Source organism: Lasiosphaeria miniovina, assembly GCF_030549165.1.
Source record: "Lasiosphaeria miniovina strain SMH2392-1A chromosome Unknown B0T26scaffold_2, whole genome shotgun sequence".
Lineage (NCBI taxonomy): Eukaryota > Fungi > Ascomycota > Sordariomycetes > Sordariales > Lasiosphaeriaceae > Lasiosphaeria > Lasiosphaeria miniovina.
The window spans coordinates 3,096,156-3,112,266 of NW_026848221.1; the positions used below are offsets into that span (position 1 = coordinate 3,096,156).

General features: G+C 53.3%; 5 protein-coding genes across 5 annotated transcripts; 3 read left to right on the plus strand and 2 right to left on the minus strand.

Annotated features, from left to right (window-relative positions):
• Positions 1 to 238: 238 nt before the first annotated feature.
• On the minus strand, positions 239 to 908 carry B0T26DRAFT_639661 (uncharacterized protein; the record flags this gene model as incomplete). The annotated part of the gene is made up of 2 exons (XM_060437155.1): positions 239 to 725; positions 820 to 908. Coding segments are annotated over 2 exons (576 nt in total), but the record flags the coding sequence as incomplete, so codon positions are not given.
• Positions 909 to 2,435: 1,527 nt separating this feature from the next.
• B0T26DRAFT_695240 (uncharacterized protein) lies at positions 2,436 to 3,507 on the plus strand. The gene has a single exon (XM_060441285.1). The coding sequence runs from the start codon at positions 2,895 to 2,897 to the stop codon at positions 3,174 to 3,176; it is 282 nt and encodes a 93-aa protein (XP_060300495.1). The 5' UTR covers positions 2,436 to 2,894; the 3' UTR covers positions 3,177 to 3,507.
• An 833-nt stretch (positions 3,508 to 4,340) lies between these two features.
• On the plus strand, positions 4,341 to 5,094 carry B0T26DRAFT_738273 (formyl transferase; the record flags this gene model as incomplete). The annotated part of the gene is made up of 2 exons (XM_060443575.1): positions 4,341 to 4,755; positions 4,823 to 5,094. The coding sequence occupies 2 exons, from the start codon at positions 4,341 to 4,343 to the stop codon at positions 5,092 to 5,094; spliced, it is 687 nt and encodes a 228-aa protein (XP_060300496.1).
• A 2,932-nt stretch (positions 5,095 to 8,026) lies between these two features.
• B0T26DRAFT_822195 (uncharacterized protein) lies at positions 8,027 to 10,081 on the plus strand. Its single transcript, XM_060447412.1, has 2 exons — positions 8,027 to 9,718; positions 9,785 to 10,081. The coding sequence occupies exons 1-2, from the start codon at positions 8,266 to 8,268 to the stop codon at positions 9,868 to 9,870; spliced, it is 1,539 nt and encodes a 512-aa protein (XP_060300497.1). The 5' UTR covers positions 8,027 to 8,265; the 3' UTR covers positions 9,871 to 10,081.
• A 2,378-nt stretch (positions 10,082 to 12,459) lies between these two features.
• On the minus strand, positions 12,460 to 14,170 carry B0T26DRAFT_695256 (uncharacterized protein). The gene has a single exon (XM_060441286.1). The coding sequence runs from the start codon at positions 13,964 to 13,966 to the stop codon at positions 12,647 to 12,649; it is 1,320 nt and encodes a 439-aa protein (XP_060300498.1). The 5' UTR covers positions 13,967 to 14,170; the 3' UTR covers positions 12,460 to 12,646.
• Between the last annotated feature and the right edge of the window lie 1,941 nt (positions 14,171 to 16,111).

A 16,111-nucleotide genomic window follows, 5' to 3' on the forward strand; every position in this document is an offset into this window, starting at 1 on the left:
TTCCGACAACCCAGTGCTCTTGTGCAACCCGTAGATGGTCTTTGGCGACGGATAGAAGCTGTCGCATGGTATTGAGAGATTGCGCGCTCTTTGTGTTGAGATCCTCCAGCTCCTGCCTGGATGTGAATGCACTGATCAGACTCAGGTCTCTATTCACGGTAGTCTCAAGATGCTGGATTTGCTGGCGCATTTTCTCCCGGTTGTCATTCATGACTGCATCCTTCGCAAACGTCTTGGACTAGTTTCGGTAAGGACGAAGCACGCTTCGTAGTTGAAAGTCGAGGATTTGCTGATAGAGCGACACGATGCCGTCGGTGGCCTGAATCATCAACCCACTGTCGACGCCGGGGTTCGTTTCAATGCGCAGCAGCAGCGTCTCAAGTGCCGTGTAGTATCGCATGCTCGTGGCCACAGAGGTGAAGCCATCGCGGTTGGCTTCATCGTCGATCTTGGAATTCGTGAGCAGCGGGAGGGCCCTGGAAACGCCCGCCCATACAATAGAAGCTCCGGGCGAAGCTTCGACAGCTTTTCCGATCCAGTCTTTCGCCCACACCACCAGCCCGGCGGCCTGTGAAACCTGATCCCTCGAAACAAACTCGTAGCCGGCGATGGCGTATTTGATCTTCTTATCGTCCAACCGTTGTAAACCTTGCTTGATGACCAAGTCTAGTTGGGCTCGGCGCACAAGCTCGGGAGGATGGCGATCATCTGACGCAAACCCTGTCCTGTATCAGCAGACGTAGTATCCGCGAAAGCTAACCAGTTGCACGCACCCGTCGCCTTCGATTCCTCGGCGATCAACACTTCATACTCGTCTACTTCGATTCCTCGGCGAGCAACACATCATACTCGCCTACCAGCTTCGGATCGTCGTCTCGAAGTTTGTCGTATGCACGGTCCCAGAATGACGGGACAGAGGGCGCAAGTTGGTAAGCCGCCGATGGACCGTGGTTTGAATCTGCGAGGCTGCTGATGGACCATGGTTTGAATCTGCGAGGCTGCTGCTGCTGGCGGGGAAAGAGACGACACCCGAGATTGGTCGCACCACTTTTGCCATGTCTCGCTTCTCGGTATGGCTTAGTCGTAATCGTCTGGAAAGTCGCTTCTAGCCCGAGGGCCTGTCTTTCTCGGCCGCGTCTTGGCTGAAGGTGACCATGGCCAGGCAGCGCAGCGGGAGTCTCAGCCGAGGACGAAAGATGCCGATCTCTTAAGCCGATGTAGCCACTGTCGTTACTGTGTGGAGGGAAGTTGACGGTTTTAGGCGGGGGTTTGACTTGCGTAGCGCCTGTCAGGCAGGCCGCAGAGAATAGATAAGTCGTCCATTAGCTAGATAGAGCCTAGGCTAGTTTTGAGACCCCTAGAGACTGTGCAGAAGACGCAAGGGATCACGTGGCCAAGAGCAATTCTTGGGGCTGGAACACATTCGCCAATCATTGCCAGCAGCACTTTGGGGATGGATAATTAGAAATAATCAACTATTTGAATTATGCCCGAGTAATTCAGAGACTACCTATACAAGGTGTACTATGTTTCGGATTTTGCTGGCACTTCTGCCCCAGCGCTGGAATTTCAGTATCTGTCTCAGCACATGAAAATTGGTTGGATCATTGGATGGAAACCAAACCGTGGAGCTATAGCGGTCATAGCTGAGGCAGCTGCTAACCACCAGTGTTGAATTCAATTAGGTAGCCTCAATGAACAGTAACAGCGCTCTAAGGGTTTCCATGCAGAACATTTGACGGAGGTAGAACGCTGCAATAAGCGCCAAATACAAGTCCACAAGGCAGGCAGGGATAAGGTCTCGGAGCGGTGTTGCTATGGGGCGGACTGTGCTAACCATCGTACTGGTTGTGACGTTGCTCAAGTCCTTATCCACATTCTTCCAATGCTGTGCAACAGACGGTCACAGTTAGGTTACCACTTGCTGAGGCCCCATTTCATACGACCAACAGCTCGGGATTCGTAGTCCGAGCCATGACTGGACCTTGGTCTAGATGACGACCTTCCCACCGTGGCTTTCATGGTTATCAACTGATAGCTCGAGAAGATGGCAGGGAAATCCAGCCACGTGGTGCAATCGGTCAATTGGGGTGGAGATGGCCAAGGAAATTCAGACCCGACCTGATCCTTCGTTCTTGGAGGTCTGCAGGGGCCTAGTGAGTATGCTAGAAGAAGCCAGCGGTGTGGGCGTTGCTTCAAGTGGATTACATGCCAGACAAGGAAGGGGCTGTTGGGAGCTGGCCTGACTTCGAGGTGGCAGCACCAAGGGCTGCGGTGTGCCAAGCACCTCACCCATCAGAACCTCACCCATCAGAACCTCACCGTAGAACTATGAAGGATTATAAAAGAGGCATTGGGAACAGCACAGAAAATCAGTTACACTATCATTGCTATTGTGCTGTCTAGACGCAAATTCGAGTAGCAGTGGATACAGCGTTCTTCATTAGGACGGTTTTGACGTGTTTTGGCGTTTCACAGTACCTTCCGACTCTCGTGCTAGCATGTCTCGTCTCCCATATCCAAGCCCGCTCTCCGGCCCTTTCTGGTCCAAGACACAACGCCTTGCACACAAGTGTCCGCGTGTGCCGTCTTCTCTCCTCCCTGCCGGCTGACCTAGGACAACGCCTTCCAAGTTTCCCTATTGTGTCTGCTCCCGGGGTCTCTCAGCTTCTGATAAGCTCCCCTTTTCCTCGCCGAGCTAGGAAGCAGTGCCTTCCTCCTTTGTCTACATGTGCCGTCTTTCGTTTCCCAGGACTACCCGGTCTCTGCTGCCTAAGGATCTGTGCCTTCCTGCTGTTGTGTCTACGTGCATGTGAAGTGTTGCGTACTCATCCCGACTGCCACCCCTGCCCTTGCGAACATAGAGAGTAGCGCCTTCCTTCTACTGTGTCTGCATGCGTGGTCTTTTGATTCCTCGCCGCCCCACACCACCTGCCACCTCTGCCTACAAAATTTCCCACCTTCTCCCGTCCTGCCTCCAAAATCTGCCCTCCTACAACCTCCCACACTTTCACAGTCACGCGTCTCCAGCGCCCACCCTTCAATCAAGCCTCAGTTCTAATCACCAGTCCAGGCTCACACACAGTCCTCAGGCTCACACACAGTCCCTAGGCTCACACACAGTCCTCAGGCTCACACACAGTCCTCAGTCTCTCTCATACAAGTCTACTCTTTGACAAGTCATCCATCTCTTCCAATCACACCTCGCCAAATCACCTTCATCGTTCACCCCTGCACGGCTTCATCATGAACGGCTACACAGCATCCCCTCGGCGTCGGAGACTGACGAAATCAGTCTACTTGAGCAGCCAGCTCGGCTTATCCCTCGTCCCCCATACCCCGATTTCGACTACCACTGCCCCAGCCGGCAGGCTGTGCCCAACGAAGACCCGGTCAAAATCGTCATCGGGCCTATCACAGCCATCGCCTACGAGGCGTGGTCCCTGGAGCGGGACAACATACACGACTACTTCGCCCAGAAGTTGTCGGAAGGAGCCGCATCTAAGCCACATATAGGCGCAGGTGGCGCACATGCTAGACCGTTTACAGCCTAGACTGTGTCAGCCGAATGCCGCATCACTATGGTATTCAGGTTATGCCCACCTTTCTGAACCTTCCGAATACAAGCACTTTTTGGCCCTCAATTGATGCAGCGTTGTATGTGACAGAAGTTGCCCAACTGCAGGGTCGTCTCCTGCATCTTCAATATCGACAGGGCAGGGCAATACCACATGGTCCTGATGTCGGCATATTTCAGGTCTTTCATAAGATGCAAATCATTCTCCGCGCATTTAATCCTTGATCATTGTTGGAATGGCGACATCGGACCGTACTCCACGGCGATGGAGAGAGGTAGCGTAGGTCACGTGCCAGCCCACGTGTTGCGGGACAAACACGTGGTCGCACGGACCCCGCGCACACAAGCATGAAACTGGGAATTGTGCGGCCACAATTCCTTCCTAGCTCTCCATATAGCATATGAATCAGAACCACTTTACCCCAACCTTTGGCAGTACTACCATCACCCCTTTCTAGGCAGCCCATCAGTGGTATTGACTAGAGCGCCACGGACAATCATCTCTACCTTGCCGTTTGGCCGAATGTTCGTTCACCTGCGCGGGCAATTGGGGATCTTGCAGGTGCTACAGGGACCCGCAAATTAGCTCGCGGGGATTTTTCGATTGGCTGGAAGCGACAGACCCGGCCCGCTGGCAAACGTCATCAAAGCGGTAGAAAAGAGCCTTGAGAACAGTATCGGTCATCATTCGACCATCAGTTAGGGGCTTTCTGTCGCATTGCCCGCCGCTCTCCAGTCTTGCGGCGGCGGCTCGGACCCCGCCATGGCCGCCACCGACCCATGCCGCATCGTCGTCATGGCCAGCGGAAACGGCTCAAACTTTCAGGCAATCATCGATGCCGTTGCCTCGGGCCGCATACCCGAATCCAAGATCATCCGTCTGATTGTGAACCGTGGCAAAGCCTATGCCACCACGCGCGCCGATAAGGCCGGCATCCCCTGGGAGTACTTCAACCTCATATCGAACGGCTTCCAGGCAAAGGGCGAGAAGGATCAGCTCAAGGTTCAGCAGGCAAGGGATGCCTATGATGCTGCGCTGGCCGAGAAGCTGCTGAGTGGCAGTTTCAGGCCGGACCTTGTCGTCTTGGCCGGCTGGATGCATGTCTTCGGCAAGCCGTTCCTCGACCCCCTCGAGGCGGCCGGCATCCAGATCATCAACCTGCATCCAGCGCTACCTGGTAAGGAACCCTCAACGCGCCTGGGGGACACGAGAAAGGGCGTGAAGTAAGCTGACGGCTCTGCAAGGAAAATACGACGGCGCAAATGCCATCGAGCGCGCCTTTGAGGACTTCAAGGCCGGCAAGCTCGAGAACAACAGGACAGGCATCATGGTGCATTTCGTCATTGACAAGGTCGACCGGGGAGAGCCTATCCTGACTCGCGAGATCGAGTGCCGCGAGGGCGAGGACTTGCACCAGCTCGAGGAGAGAATACACTCAAACGAGCACGACCTGATAGTCGACGCCACGGCCCAAGTCTCCGAACGAATTCTCGCGAAGAGGGCCAACAAGCCGTGACTGAAACAGCGCCGGCATCAACTCAATTTTGTCCAGTTCAACCGATCAAACATAGCCAGTTAGAGGGCGATCTTTTTCTCGGAAATGGCACGCGGAAAGCCACCTTCGGAAATGCTATTACGGAGAACAGCATAGGCCCTTCCGTAGGGCAAATTCCGCCCTGAATTCGAGATTAGTCAGTTTGTCCAGGAAGACTTTTCCGACCGTTGGTCTTTTCTCCCAAAGCCTAGAAAACGAAGGTTGATCCGGGCCGCATTTTTCTTCCTTAGCGCGGGGCATCAAGCCTGCAGTGTCGTCAGTATAGCAAGGGGCTGGTTTTGGTGCAAATTTGCACTGCAAACGCCCCTTCCTGTCATATTTGATCCGTCCGAACGACAGGCTCGATGCGAGTGGCCGAAATGATGCCTTTTGGCTGCATTTGTTATACAGTCGTGATGTAATTATTGGTGCTGTGCCCTCCTGTTTGGACCTTTTCTTCGAGGGTCAGGTGCCGTGATACCCTCAACTCTGTGTTGTGCTTCAGCCAAGCAACCAAGGCGAAGAAGGTCGTTGCGCGCATACGAATGAGGCTGGATAACCGACCTGCATAGCCGTACAACAGCTCATTCGTAGCGAGCTGTCCCTTCAAGGCATTGAGATTGACTGGCTGGTAGGGATCCCGAGGTACAGCGAGGACTTTGTAAGGCGTTGCGAGGCATGCTGATGTCAACAAGCAGGGCAGTCTCTGTACCACTACGTACAGCAGTTGAAGCCTCCAGTGTTGTGTGCAATGGCCAAAGACCCCTCAATTTCACGTGTTTGGCCACATGTGGCAATTCAGGGCGTTCTCAGGACCCCATTGGGCCCTGAAGCTTCCGAGCCTCGATTCCACGAAAAAGATCACCCTCTTAGAGCAATCAATTGTACGATTTTGAGGTCAAATCTCTAACTGCCGGGCAGGCCGCTGGCCGCTGCAATGCACCGTTGAAGCTGCAATGCAACCATCACGACGTGAATAAACAGCCGAATCCGACCTTTCCGCCGAATCCTTCCATTCCTACAGCGATTTCCTTGCGCCCAAACTACCGACAAGATGCCTACCGCGACCCTCAATGCCGCGACCCTCCCCATAGGCCAAAAGCGAGCATTTGATGCCCTAAGGAAGCCGTCGCGAATCTCTACATAATACGAGGAGCGGGTCAAATTTGATATCAAAGAGCTTGGGAATATGGAGGTGAAGGACTGGCCCAAAATGACAACAACACGGGCACAATACGTACCGGAATACGTGGCGGGCAAGAAGAATACGAGGTCATGGTGGATTACTTCGCACGGCTGCTGGCTTGCCCATGTCGTCAACAACGTCATAAAAGAGGGAGCATACTTCCAGGCACGCCACTATTGCGAGAAGGTCTTCACGGCCGTGAGCACAAGCTCGGCGGCAGGCCATTTGCAAAAGGAGCATGCCGAAAGCTTCACGGCGAGGAAGACGGCGTTGAGGTCTAAGTCAACTAGGCTAAAAGCGGAACACGCTGGCTGTGGAGCATGCTGGTGGCGCTTTTCTCGCCTGTGTAAGCTAGAGACACTCAAACAAATTACTACCGTTCAATGAAGCGGTCCGGCGCAAGAAATGAAGGAATTTGGAAAAGAATTGAAGAATTTATGTGTTACACATGATCGAAGTTGACAACGCATTGACTTGTCTGTCTAGGCTCGAAGAAAGGTTCAAAGGACGAAGCCGTAGGCTTCCTTGTATAGAACCTGTAGCCCTGTGCCTCCTACCGCCGCCTCCGCCGCTTATTGTCTTGTTGGTTCAACCAACACACATCCTCAAACAAAGGTCAAACGTAAGATGACGGAATAAGCTGACTATGGCTTGAAGAGTGGCTCAAAGCGGCTCAACTCTGGGCGACATTATGTGTACTTGGAAATATAACCTACGCGAAGGATATCGTAGCGTTTGTGGCTTACACGGCATATGGTCTTCGGCACATAGAGACATAGAATAGGCGACGATAGCTTCAATAACATGTGTTTGAAGGATTGGGTACGTTGACGAGCTTTTCCAGGTTTTAGGGCTTTTTTTTTAATAAAAAAACTATTTTGGAATTCTTTGATGACTTTTTACAAGATCCAGTTGTTTGAGCCATTGCCAACACGGACTGAAAGCTAGGGTTTAGGCCGTATCAAACCATAGATGAAGCTGCTTTGCAATAATTCACTGCCTGGGAGCTCAGTGCTTCGCCGAGACGTTACTTCAACCCTCAGGCTTGGGTTGCTGGTTTAATACCTGGGCCAATCCATTGCACGTCTCCTCATGTCGAATTTGAACGTGGTCTTTAACTCTTCAGCACAAACCAGCAGTGCAGGCAAAAAGCCAAGAGCATCACAGGATGGTGGCCTACATGACTAGAACAATTATCACCAGTTCAGGGTCAAGACCTTGCCTTCCGAGGTCTAGTTGTTAATTAATACTCGGTTCTTTGCAAAAAGACCCAACCGTACTCGTTCAAAGCCCAACTGCCTTGTGATCTACCATACCTTCCTGGCTGGGCTTCCGGGTTGTGCGCCTCGCTAGGTTTGCAAACCCGGCTGCGTCAGATAATTTATTATGCAACCGGCCATTTTGATTGATTGACTGGCACTGGCAGAAGGCAATGCCGTGTGACCTTACCTGCCTACTGCGGCTCATTTTTATGTAAACAAAATGTATATTTTCCGATCATATCAAAACTTGATTTGGAGCAATCTTGTAGGATTCGCACCACTTGCATCCATGAGTCTCTAAATCGACCTCTCCCCTCCATCAGACAAGGCCCCGGCATGCTTGGAAGGCCAGGACCCACTTGTAGCCGTTATCTAGTAGCCATCCCGCACACTTATTAGATAGATGCTGCCTAAGACCCCCACGTGACAGCGCGACTCCCATTCGATCGCCTTTTAGTTTCATTCACGCACTTCGTCATTTGCAGGCAGCAGCAGCAACTAAAACCACACCTTCCGGCGCGCACGCGTTCCTGCCAACCTCGTGTTTTAAATGCTGCCCTGACTGCGCTCCCCTCTCCTTGTTCACTTCCATCTTCTTGATGCAGAGAGACTGCAGCAGCAAGTTCTCTCCTAGAAACCTTCAGAAGTTGCTGGTGGAATTAGAGGCCGCTTGTGCGCTCTTTCCAGCCCTCACTGATTGCCATCATGGATTCCGAAAACGCCCCGACGCCGCAGGACATCATTGACATAGGCCTCGATGATGATTCGCCTTCGCTTCCCATCGACCCTCAATCTGCCTCCCCGCTCGTTCGCATACCTCTAGAGGTGCTTGTGCGAGTGACACGCCACGTCTCCACGACGGACCTCGGCAACCTGCGCCTGTCGTGCAAGGCCGTCGAGAGGTCTTTGTGGAACTTCTTCTCGCTCGAGTTCTTCCGCAAGAAGCAGTTCATGGTCTTTCCCGCCAGTCTCCAGGCCTTGGTTGACATCTCCAAGCACCCCCAACTTTCGTCCGTCCTCAGCCATGTCATCATTGCCACGGACCGCCTGAGGGACTCCGTTCCCATGTCGGTGCGCGGTGGCGAGACGGGCCGCTTCCTAGAGGATGCTCTGGCCGGCCACTATGCCCTCATATCCACAGGCCTCCTTAAAGACATGCTCGCCGACGCCTTCCGAAACCTCCCAAACTTAGATAAAGTCGACATTCGCGATTTCAACTCTCCTACCCGCACTCGCGACGGCAGTGGCGCCTTCTGGCGAAGCTACGGCTCCGTTACCATCGAGGCAGCCATGACAAGGCCCATGATGCATCACACAGATGAGCCTTGCCGTCACCAAGACTACCCTTCACAAATCTTCATAGCCACCCTCGCCGCCTTGGCAGCTGCTAAAGCTCGACCCAGAGCCATCGAGACACTGCTCAGATGGACCGAGTGGGGTCTCGACAATACTGCCTTCTACATCTCGCCGTATATCGAACCCTCGCTCAAACCAGTCCTGGCCGGCCTGTCGGTTTTGCACCTGTGCCCAACGTTCGACGGGCACTCGGCTACGTCGTACCTACTACAGCGGTTCCTGACGCTGACCCCGAACCTCACATGGCTTCGCCTCAACTTCCAGCACAAGAACGAGAGAGCTGTCGGGTTCCTTGACTGGCTTGGATCCTCGGCGTCTCCTAACACCTCTGGAGAGATCACGGCATCCAATGGATCCATCGCGACCTGCCCGCCAATCAAACTCGAATTCCTCGAGGTTATCGACCTGGGATCGCTGCAGACTACCGCTGACGCCGTCCTCAAGCTCGTAGCCAAGTTTGTATCGTCGCTGACGGGCCTGAGCTTTCGTCGGGTGACGCTGATCGGCAGGACCTCAAACAACAAACCGGACGAGGTCAGCCCCTGGACCGCCTTTCTAGAAGGCCTGGCTAGCCTGGACGGCGCCAACCTCCGCAAGCTACAGATGAGCGTGGTCGACCAGTGCACGCAGACCAGGATGCCTGTGATTCCAGTCTTCTTCGAATCGTCACAGATGAAAGCCCGGGACCGAGTCTTCAAAACAAGCTTGACGGCCGAGCTCGTCGCCGCGGCCCTGGAGGAAATGGGACGGGGCACCAAGTGGCCTGGCCCGATTGCCGCTGCCGCCAAATCAAACCGTAATAGTAAGTTGGCACTTGCTAGTCTTAGGAGATCGAGACATTTACATTAGCTGACATCCCTTCGCCCAGCTGTCGGCAACGGCCACGACGGCGTCAATTCCGACGACGACGCCGACGGCAGTGACAGCGATGAGGAAATGTTGCTTGAGGCTTGAGGGTTTTAACTTGAGCCCTGAGATAAACTTGGAGCGCCTAATTAATCAACGGAAATAGTCTTGATTTCTTTACTCAAGGCATTAAGGTTCTAACTTGAGGCCTGGGACTGAACTTGGAGCCCTAAGTCGGGTGGGGGACTTTTGGAACACCCCTGCCTATGGAACAGCCCCTGAACCGGACCCCGCACAACACCACAAACTTCAATTGCCAACAACTTTGTCAATTAATTAGCTACAATGATGAAGTCTTCAGTATCGGATTCTCCTGATTCTTCTCTTTCAGAATAACTAAGGTCATCTCTGCCAGCCTCTCTCTGTGAGGCACGAACCTCCTCAATTCCAGCGAACTGCGTATTAGGGTCGACTTGGACCTTCCTTCTCTTTCGGCCTCTTGTGCGTTCTAGGCTTTTTTTTGCAGCCTCCAATTGATGCGCCGTATTGGCTAGTTGGAAAACCACGTAATCGAAGGCTTTTGCGGCCTTGCGTATGAAAAGTCGGTCGTTGGCAGTCCGTTTCTGGCCGGCTAGAAAAACCTGCCCCTGAATACGGAAATCCTTCGGCTTTTTAGGGGTAAACCATATAGGCCGGCCCTCCAAATTCTTATTTAGAATGGGGTTATGGACCTCTTGAAGGTCTATAGAAACCGTAGAGGTCAGTTGACCAACGTCGCCGTTAGAATTCTTAATAACAAGGCCGTTGCTTAGGGGCTTCCTGAGGCTGACCAGCCAGAGGCCTGTAGCTTTCCAGCCGGCTTTGATATTAGATTCAGTCATTCCATAGACCCTGGCTTGCCGGTAGCATTCTAGGAAGGCCCTCTTTTCAGCAACAGTGCCTTCGTCGAAGCCGGAAACAACCTCGTTATGCTTGGCTCTGTACCGGGCTTTTAGAGGGCCGAAAACCGATAAATCCAGGGGCTGGAGAACGTGGGAGGTGTGGGCTGGTAGAAATAACAATTGTACGTTATTAGAAAAGGCTAGTCACATGAATTCTTCGGTGGTATGACTACCGTGGCCATCTAAAATAAGGAGGCGCTTCTCCGAGGGGGTAGCTGGCCGAGTCTCTGGAAGAAAGATATTGCGGAGCCATGCGACGGCAGTATCATCGTCAGACCAGCCGTTTTCAGTGGGTTTCCACTTCCAGCCCTTAAATGGCTGTAAATCGCGTGGATACCATTGTTGTTGAAGGCTTCCACCTTTGAAAATGACGACTGGGTTCAAATACCGGCCGTCAGCGGAAATACATTCGATAATCGAGGTCCAAATTCGGTCTCCTTTCTTCTTTTTCTGGAATTTCTTTCTTTCCTTAGATCCAACAACCAGGCCGTTATCTCCAATGCCAGAAGCAATGCCAGTTTCATCCATATTATACCTATGCTTGGCTGGAATAGCCTCCACGCCTGGAGGCTTCAAATAGTCAAACCAAGGCCGGATAACGGCCTCACAGGCTCGATCAGCACGGTTTGCATGGATTCTCCGAGGCCTAATTGTAGAAATAGATGGATTTCTAGCCAAAAACCGGCTAGTCCAGCGTTTTCCGAGGGTCTCGTTATCTTCGAGCATTCTTCTAGCTAGTTTCCGAATTTGGGCGTGGGTTGGAGGGTGACCGAGCGACCCTTGGAATAGAATCCATTCGGTTAAGCGTTCTTCCATAGCCGGAGAAAGCTTTTGATTAAGAATTTGGGCCTTGGAGGCTAGCTCAGAACCACGAACCCGATTAAAGAGAGTAGTAGGGGGGATGCCGTGATTTTCAGCAGAGCTACGGAGTAAGCCGATTTCTGCATACTCTGCCAGCGCATTCTGCAAATCCAACTAAGTATATCGCTTCATCTTTCATTTCTCAATTGAATGGAGAAAAGAAGATAAGTATTGAAGCAGAATTGGTCGAGTTGCAAGCGATTGAAATAGGTGAGTTGGGTGGCGAGCGGCAAGTCCTTGATGACAAACCTTGTTCCAAATCCAGGGGTGTTCCATAAGCAGACCACCTGACTTAAGTTTTGAATCAAGGCGCTTGGTACGTGGGATCATCTCTTAGACCACTATACTCTGTGGAGACTTAATTAGGTACACAAAAGAAACTGCAATAAGACCACGTCCTCCAGTGTCTAGCTTCGCTGTTCCAAACCAGATTTCTTCTCGTAAGTGATTCGCGCCCAAATCTAGAGCTTTTGCAGACATCAGAAAGTTCTTGATCATTCGGGTAGTAATTTGCCATATAGATGAGATACACATCTAATTAGCATCAAACAACTAGATACGCCGTCCCTGAGTAATTAGCATCCCGACAAATAGAACAGCCCTCAAGAGTTTCCCCATAGGCAACCCAAACTACCTAGCACCATATGAATACATGCAAAGATGCACTAGATACAGGTTAATTGCAATATAAAGCTCACCAGACTCTACGTCTCGAGAATAATTCCGTTAAGAGAATAATTCCGTCAAGAGAATATTAGAGGAAAGCTTGGTAGTAAGACAACTTCCTGTATAAGGCACCTATATGATTGGCGCTTCAATTTTTCCCTTTCTTTTGTCAGTAATCTCTTTCCGTGCTTTGAGTTTGCCGCTGTGGTCTATAGGATCAAGGGGGTTCTTTTTCAACAGCGTCTTAGTATTCCTAGAATTGTTGTCACACTATCCGGCTAAGGAACCATACGTAGCTGGTATATACATTTGTGATGAATAGCAATTGGTAATCGCTGTTCTCTACCTGAGCGCTCACAGGATCAACCGAACGTCAAACCACGCCCCCATGTGGTCAAGTTCCCATTAACATCTCCTCAGGGCATCCTGTCCCCGACATACGCGCCCCCGCCGCCGACGGCGACGACAAAGACGTCGGGGTCGCCGGCGTTGACCTTGCCGGACTGGTCGGCGCCGCCGTCGGGCTGCACGTCGTCGTAGGCAAACGAGTAGCCCTTGCCGTCGAGGTTGGCAGCGTGCACGACGCGCGAGTAGTGGTTGGTGGGCTCGCAGCGGTAGAACGTGTCCGGTTGCGACGGGTGCTCGTCGACGCCGTCGGCCGCGATGGCGCTGCGCTGGAATGCTGCTGCCAGCCGCGGGATGATGGCGTTGCGCGTCGCCGACGGACCTGTTGTGAACGGCCCGCTGTTGCACCCCAGTATGTCGGCCGTCGTCGGCCGCTTGAATGACTCGCCTGCCAGTATGAGCTCGTCTGACTGCGCGGCTACTGACCCCGTTACGATGCCCGCCGCCGCCTGCGTGTTGATGCGCAGGAGCGCGCAGCCGGCGCTGGGTTGCTGTGATTGCTGTGCTTGCTGCTGGTCTGGGCCTTGGCCTTGGGCTTTCGCCTCGAGGCGGGCGAGCAGGTTCGGGCCGTGCTTTTGAGGCTCGCCCTGCGCCCGCCCCCGGGCTTCAGCCTGCTGCTGCTCGCGGTACCGCTGCCACGCCGCGTCGACCAGCGGCTCAAAGTAGCCGGTAAAGCTCGCGCCGACAGCTTCGCCGTGCGTCGGGCTCAGCACGCGCAGCGGCTGTCCGTCGCGCGAGACGATCAGCTTGTCCCATGGCCTGCCGTCGCGGGCGGCCTGGGCGCACAGGCCGTCGCACACGCGGGTGAGCCCGTCGGCGGGCATGCCGCTGACGTGCTGGACGGCGCCGGTGCGGGTGCGCAGCGTCAGGGCGATGGGCAGGCGGGCGACGAAGTCGACGTAGCTGATGTTGGCGAAGAGCTGGTCGCTGTTGAGGGTGAACTCGCAGAAGCAAAAGTCGACGCCGGCGTTGGGGTCGCTAGGGTTGAGCACCGACGGCTCGACCAGGGCGGCGCCGCCGCCGGGGCCGCCTGGGTTGAGCAGGAAGGTCAGCTTGCGCTCGCCGGCGCTGAACCAGATGCGCCCGCCGGCAATCTGCGGGATCGTCACCGTCGCCGTGTTGCCCGGAGCGCCCAGCGCGATCGCGCAGTCTTCGGCCAGCGGCTGCAGGATCTTGCCGCCAGCGGGCGACGCAGGGTAGTGCAGCCCCTTGCCGTCGGCCTTGAGCAGCACGCGCGCGCAGTCGCGCTGCAGTGCGAGGCCGGTGATGTAGGCGTAGACATTGGACGACGTGGTCTGGTTGACGAGCTGGATTGTCAAAGAGTCCGGCATGGTATCGGTTTGGCGGAGTTGATCTGTTAGCCTGTGACGTTACAGGGGATGGTGGACACTGGAATTGGGGTTGAAGATTGTCTCATCCAATTCCGCGCTTGCCCGCGCCCAGAAATGACTTCTCAAACCATGGTTGGGGACTTCTCACAAACCATGACGTTGGGGAGCAAAGGTGGATGTCCGATGACGCCAAACCTTGATTTTTGGACTATTGTACACTCAACCGGTTGCCAGAAAAATCCGCACACCAAAGCCTGCCACGTGACCCACTGCACTAACAAGCCCCCTAACAATTCTACACTTCTCCATCACACCACGCACCACACCGCCAGTTCTACCATTTCCACCACTTCTACCACTTCCACCACTTCCATGGCTCTTGGTGATACGCATATTACTACGCCTATCAAGGCACAAGTTCTTGGCGCCATTCGCTTTCTGGAAGGCCATAAGATTCCACACTATAAGAACGATGTTTTCAGCTCTTTTGGTGTAAGCCGCCGGTCAGGCTGGCAGATCCTGCACAACGCGCGCGAACGGCGGCACCCAGAGGTGGAATCCAGGGGCCGGAAGCCGGTCCTTACGCCAGCCAATTTGCTAGCAATGGAAAGCATTATCTGGCAATACGGTTTCCAAGCCCGGGCACTAAGCTGGCAAGGCCTTGCCAAACCCGCCGGCATCTTGACGCCAGTTTCTACACGCACGATCGAGAGGGCAATGGGTACACTAGACTACCGGAAGTGTATTGCTTGCGAGAAGGGTTTTGTCTCGCCAGCGCACGCCAAGCGAAGGATAGAAGCAGCCAAGCTTTCACTTTCCTATCGCCCTTTGCCTGAGAACTGGCGCGATATAAGATGGTCAGATGAATCTCACTTTGGTATATGCCCTGAAGGGAAGGTCCAGATTATACGGAAGCCTGGAGAGCGTTACTGCCTTGACTGCATCCATCATGCTGAAGAACCTTCTAAAGGTATTGAACGATACCATGTTTGGGCTGCTGTTGGCTGGAACTTCAAGTCACCACTTCACTTCTATAGTGTTCCTACCAGCACCAACGGAAAGATGTCCTTAGCTGTATATCGCGATATCTTGGAAGAAGTGGTAGGTCCTTGGCTGGCACGTGGGGATTCTTTTGTTCTGGAAGATGGGGATTCTGGCTATGGTGGAGGAAAGAAGCCTAATATTGTAAGACAGTGGAAGGAAGAACACCAGCTCAAGCACTATTTTAATACGCCTGGCTCACCAGACCTTTCGCTCATAGAAAACTGTTGGCGTGCAGTAAAACAATTCGTACGTGCACACTATACTATAGGAGCTGAATTGAAGGCACTGATTTTGGAAGGCTGGGAGCGTGCAAGTCAGGAGATATTACAAACCACTCGACTGTTAGGGTCGTCTGTCTGTAAGGGAGCACGGGCTCCACAGAATGCTGGGGTTGGTAATTATGAAGATAGAACAAAGGGCAAGCTCCTTCCGCACGGGTAATACAGTCAAATCGGAATGCCACTCAAAGTGTATGAGTGCAGTGAATGTGTATTGCTTGCTTGAAGAACCAAGCAAGAACTATCTAGGACCGTGGCTACGGTCGTCGTATATATCTATTTAAGAAGGACCAATCAGAGTTCCTGACTCACATGCTCAGTCGTGCTCAGTTCCTAGACGCACTGATCCCTACTGAGCTCCCCGCTCAGTGCGCTCAGTGGGTCTCCGGCACTGAGCCTACTGAGCTCCCCGCTTAGTGCGCTCAGTGGCTCTCGGCAATGGCCCCACTGAGCACTCCCTCATTGGGTGCATCTTTAAGCGAGAGCCCCCCACCTTAAATGCTGTTCCAGCCAATCCACAGGAGGCGGGCAACGCCCTCTGCACCTTTGAACCAGGATCGTAACAGGAGAGCATCAATAAGATGGTGGATTCTATGGTAGTGCGGATGGAAGATGTGTTAGCCGGCCAGGGTCAGATGACTGGGTGGTAGAAGGCCCTGTGGTGACTTGCTTGTAGGTAGGAATTTCTATGGCAGTGGAAGTACTGTGCGGGGTCTGGTGTGCTGGTTTTTTTTTTTGGCAACCGCTTGACACTGTAACTGTAGGTGAGGTACGTAGCCGGGCCCGATGTGTCACCTGCAATGCACACCCCACACTCGTTTGA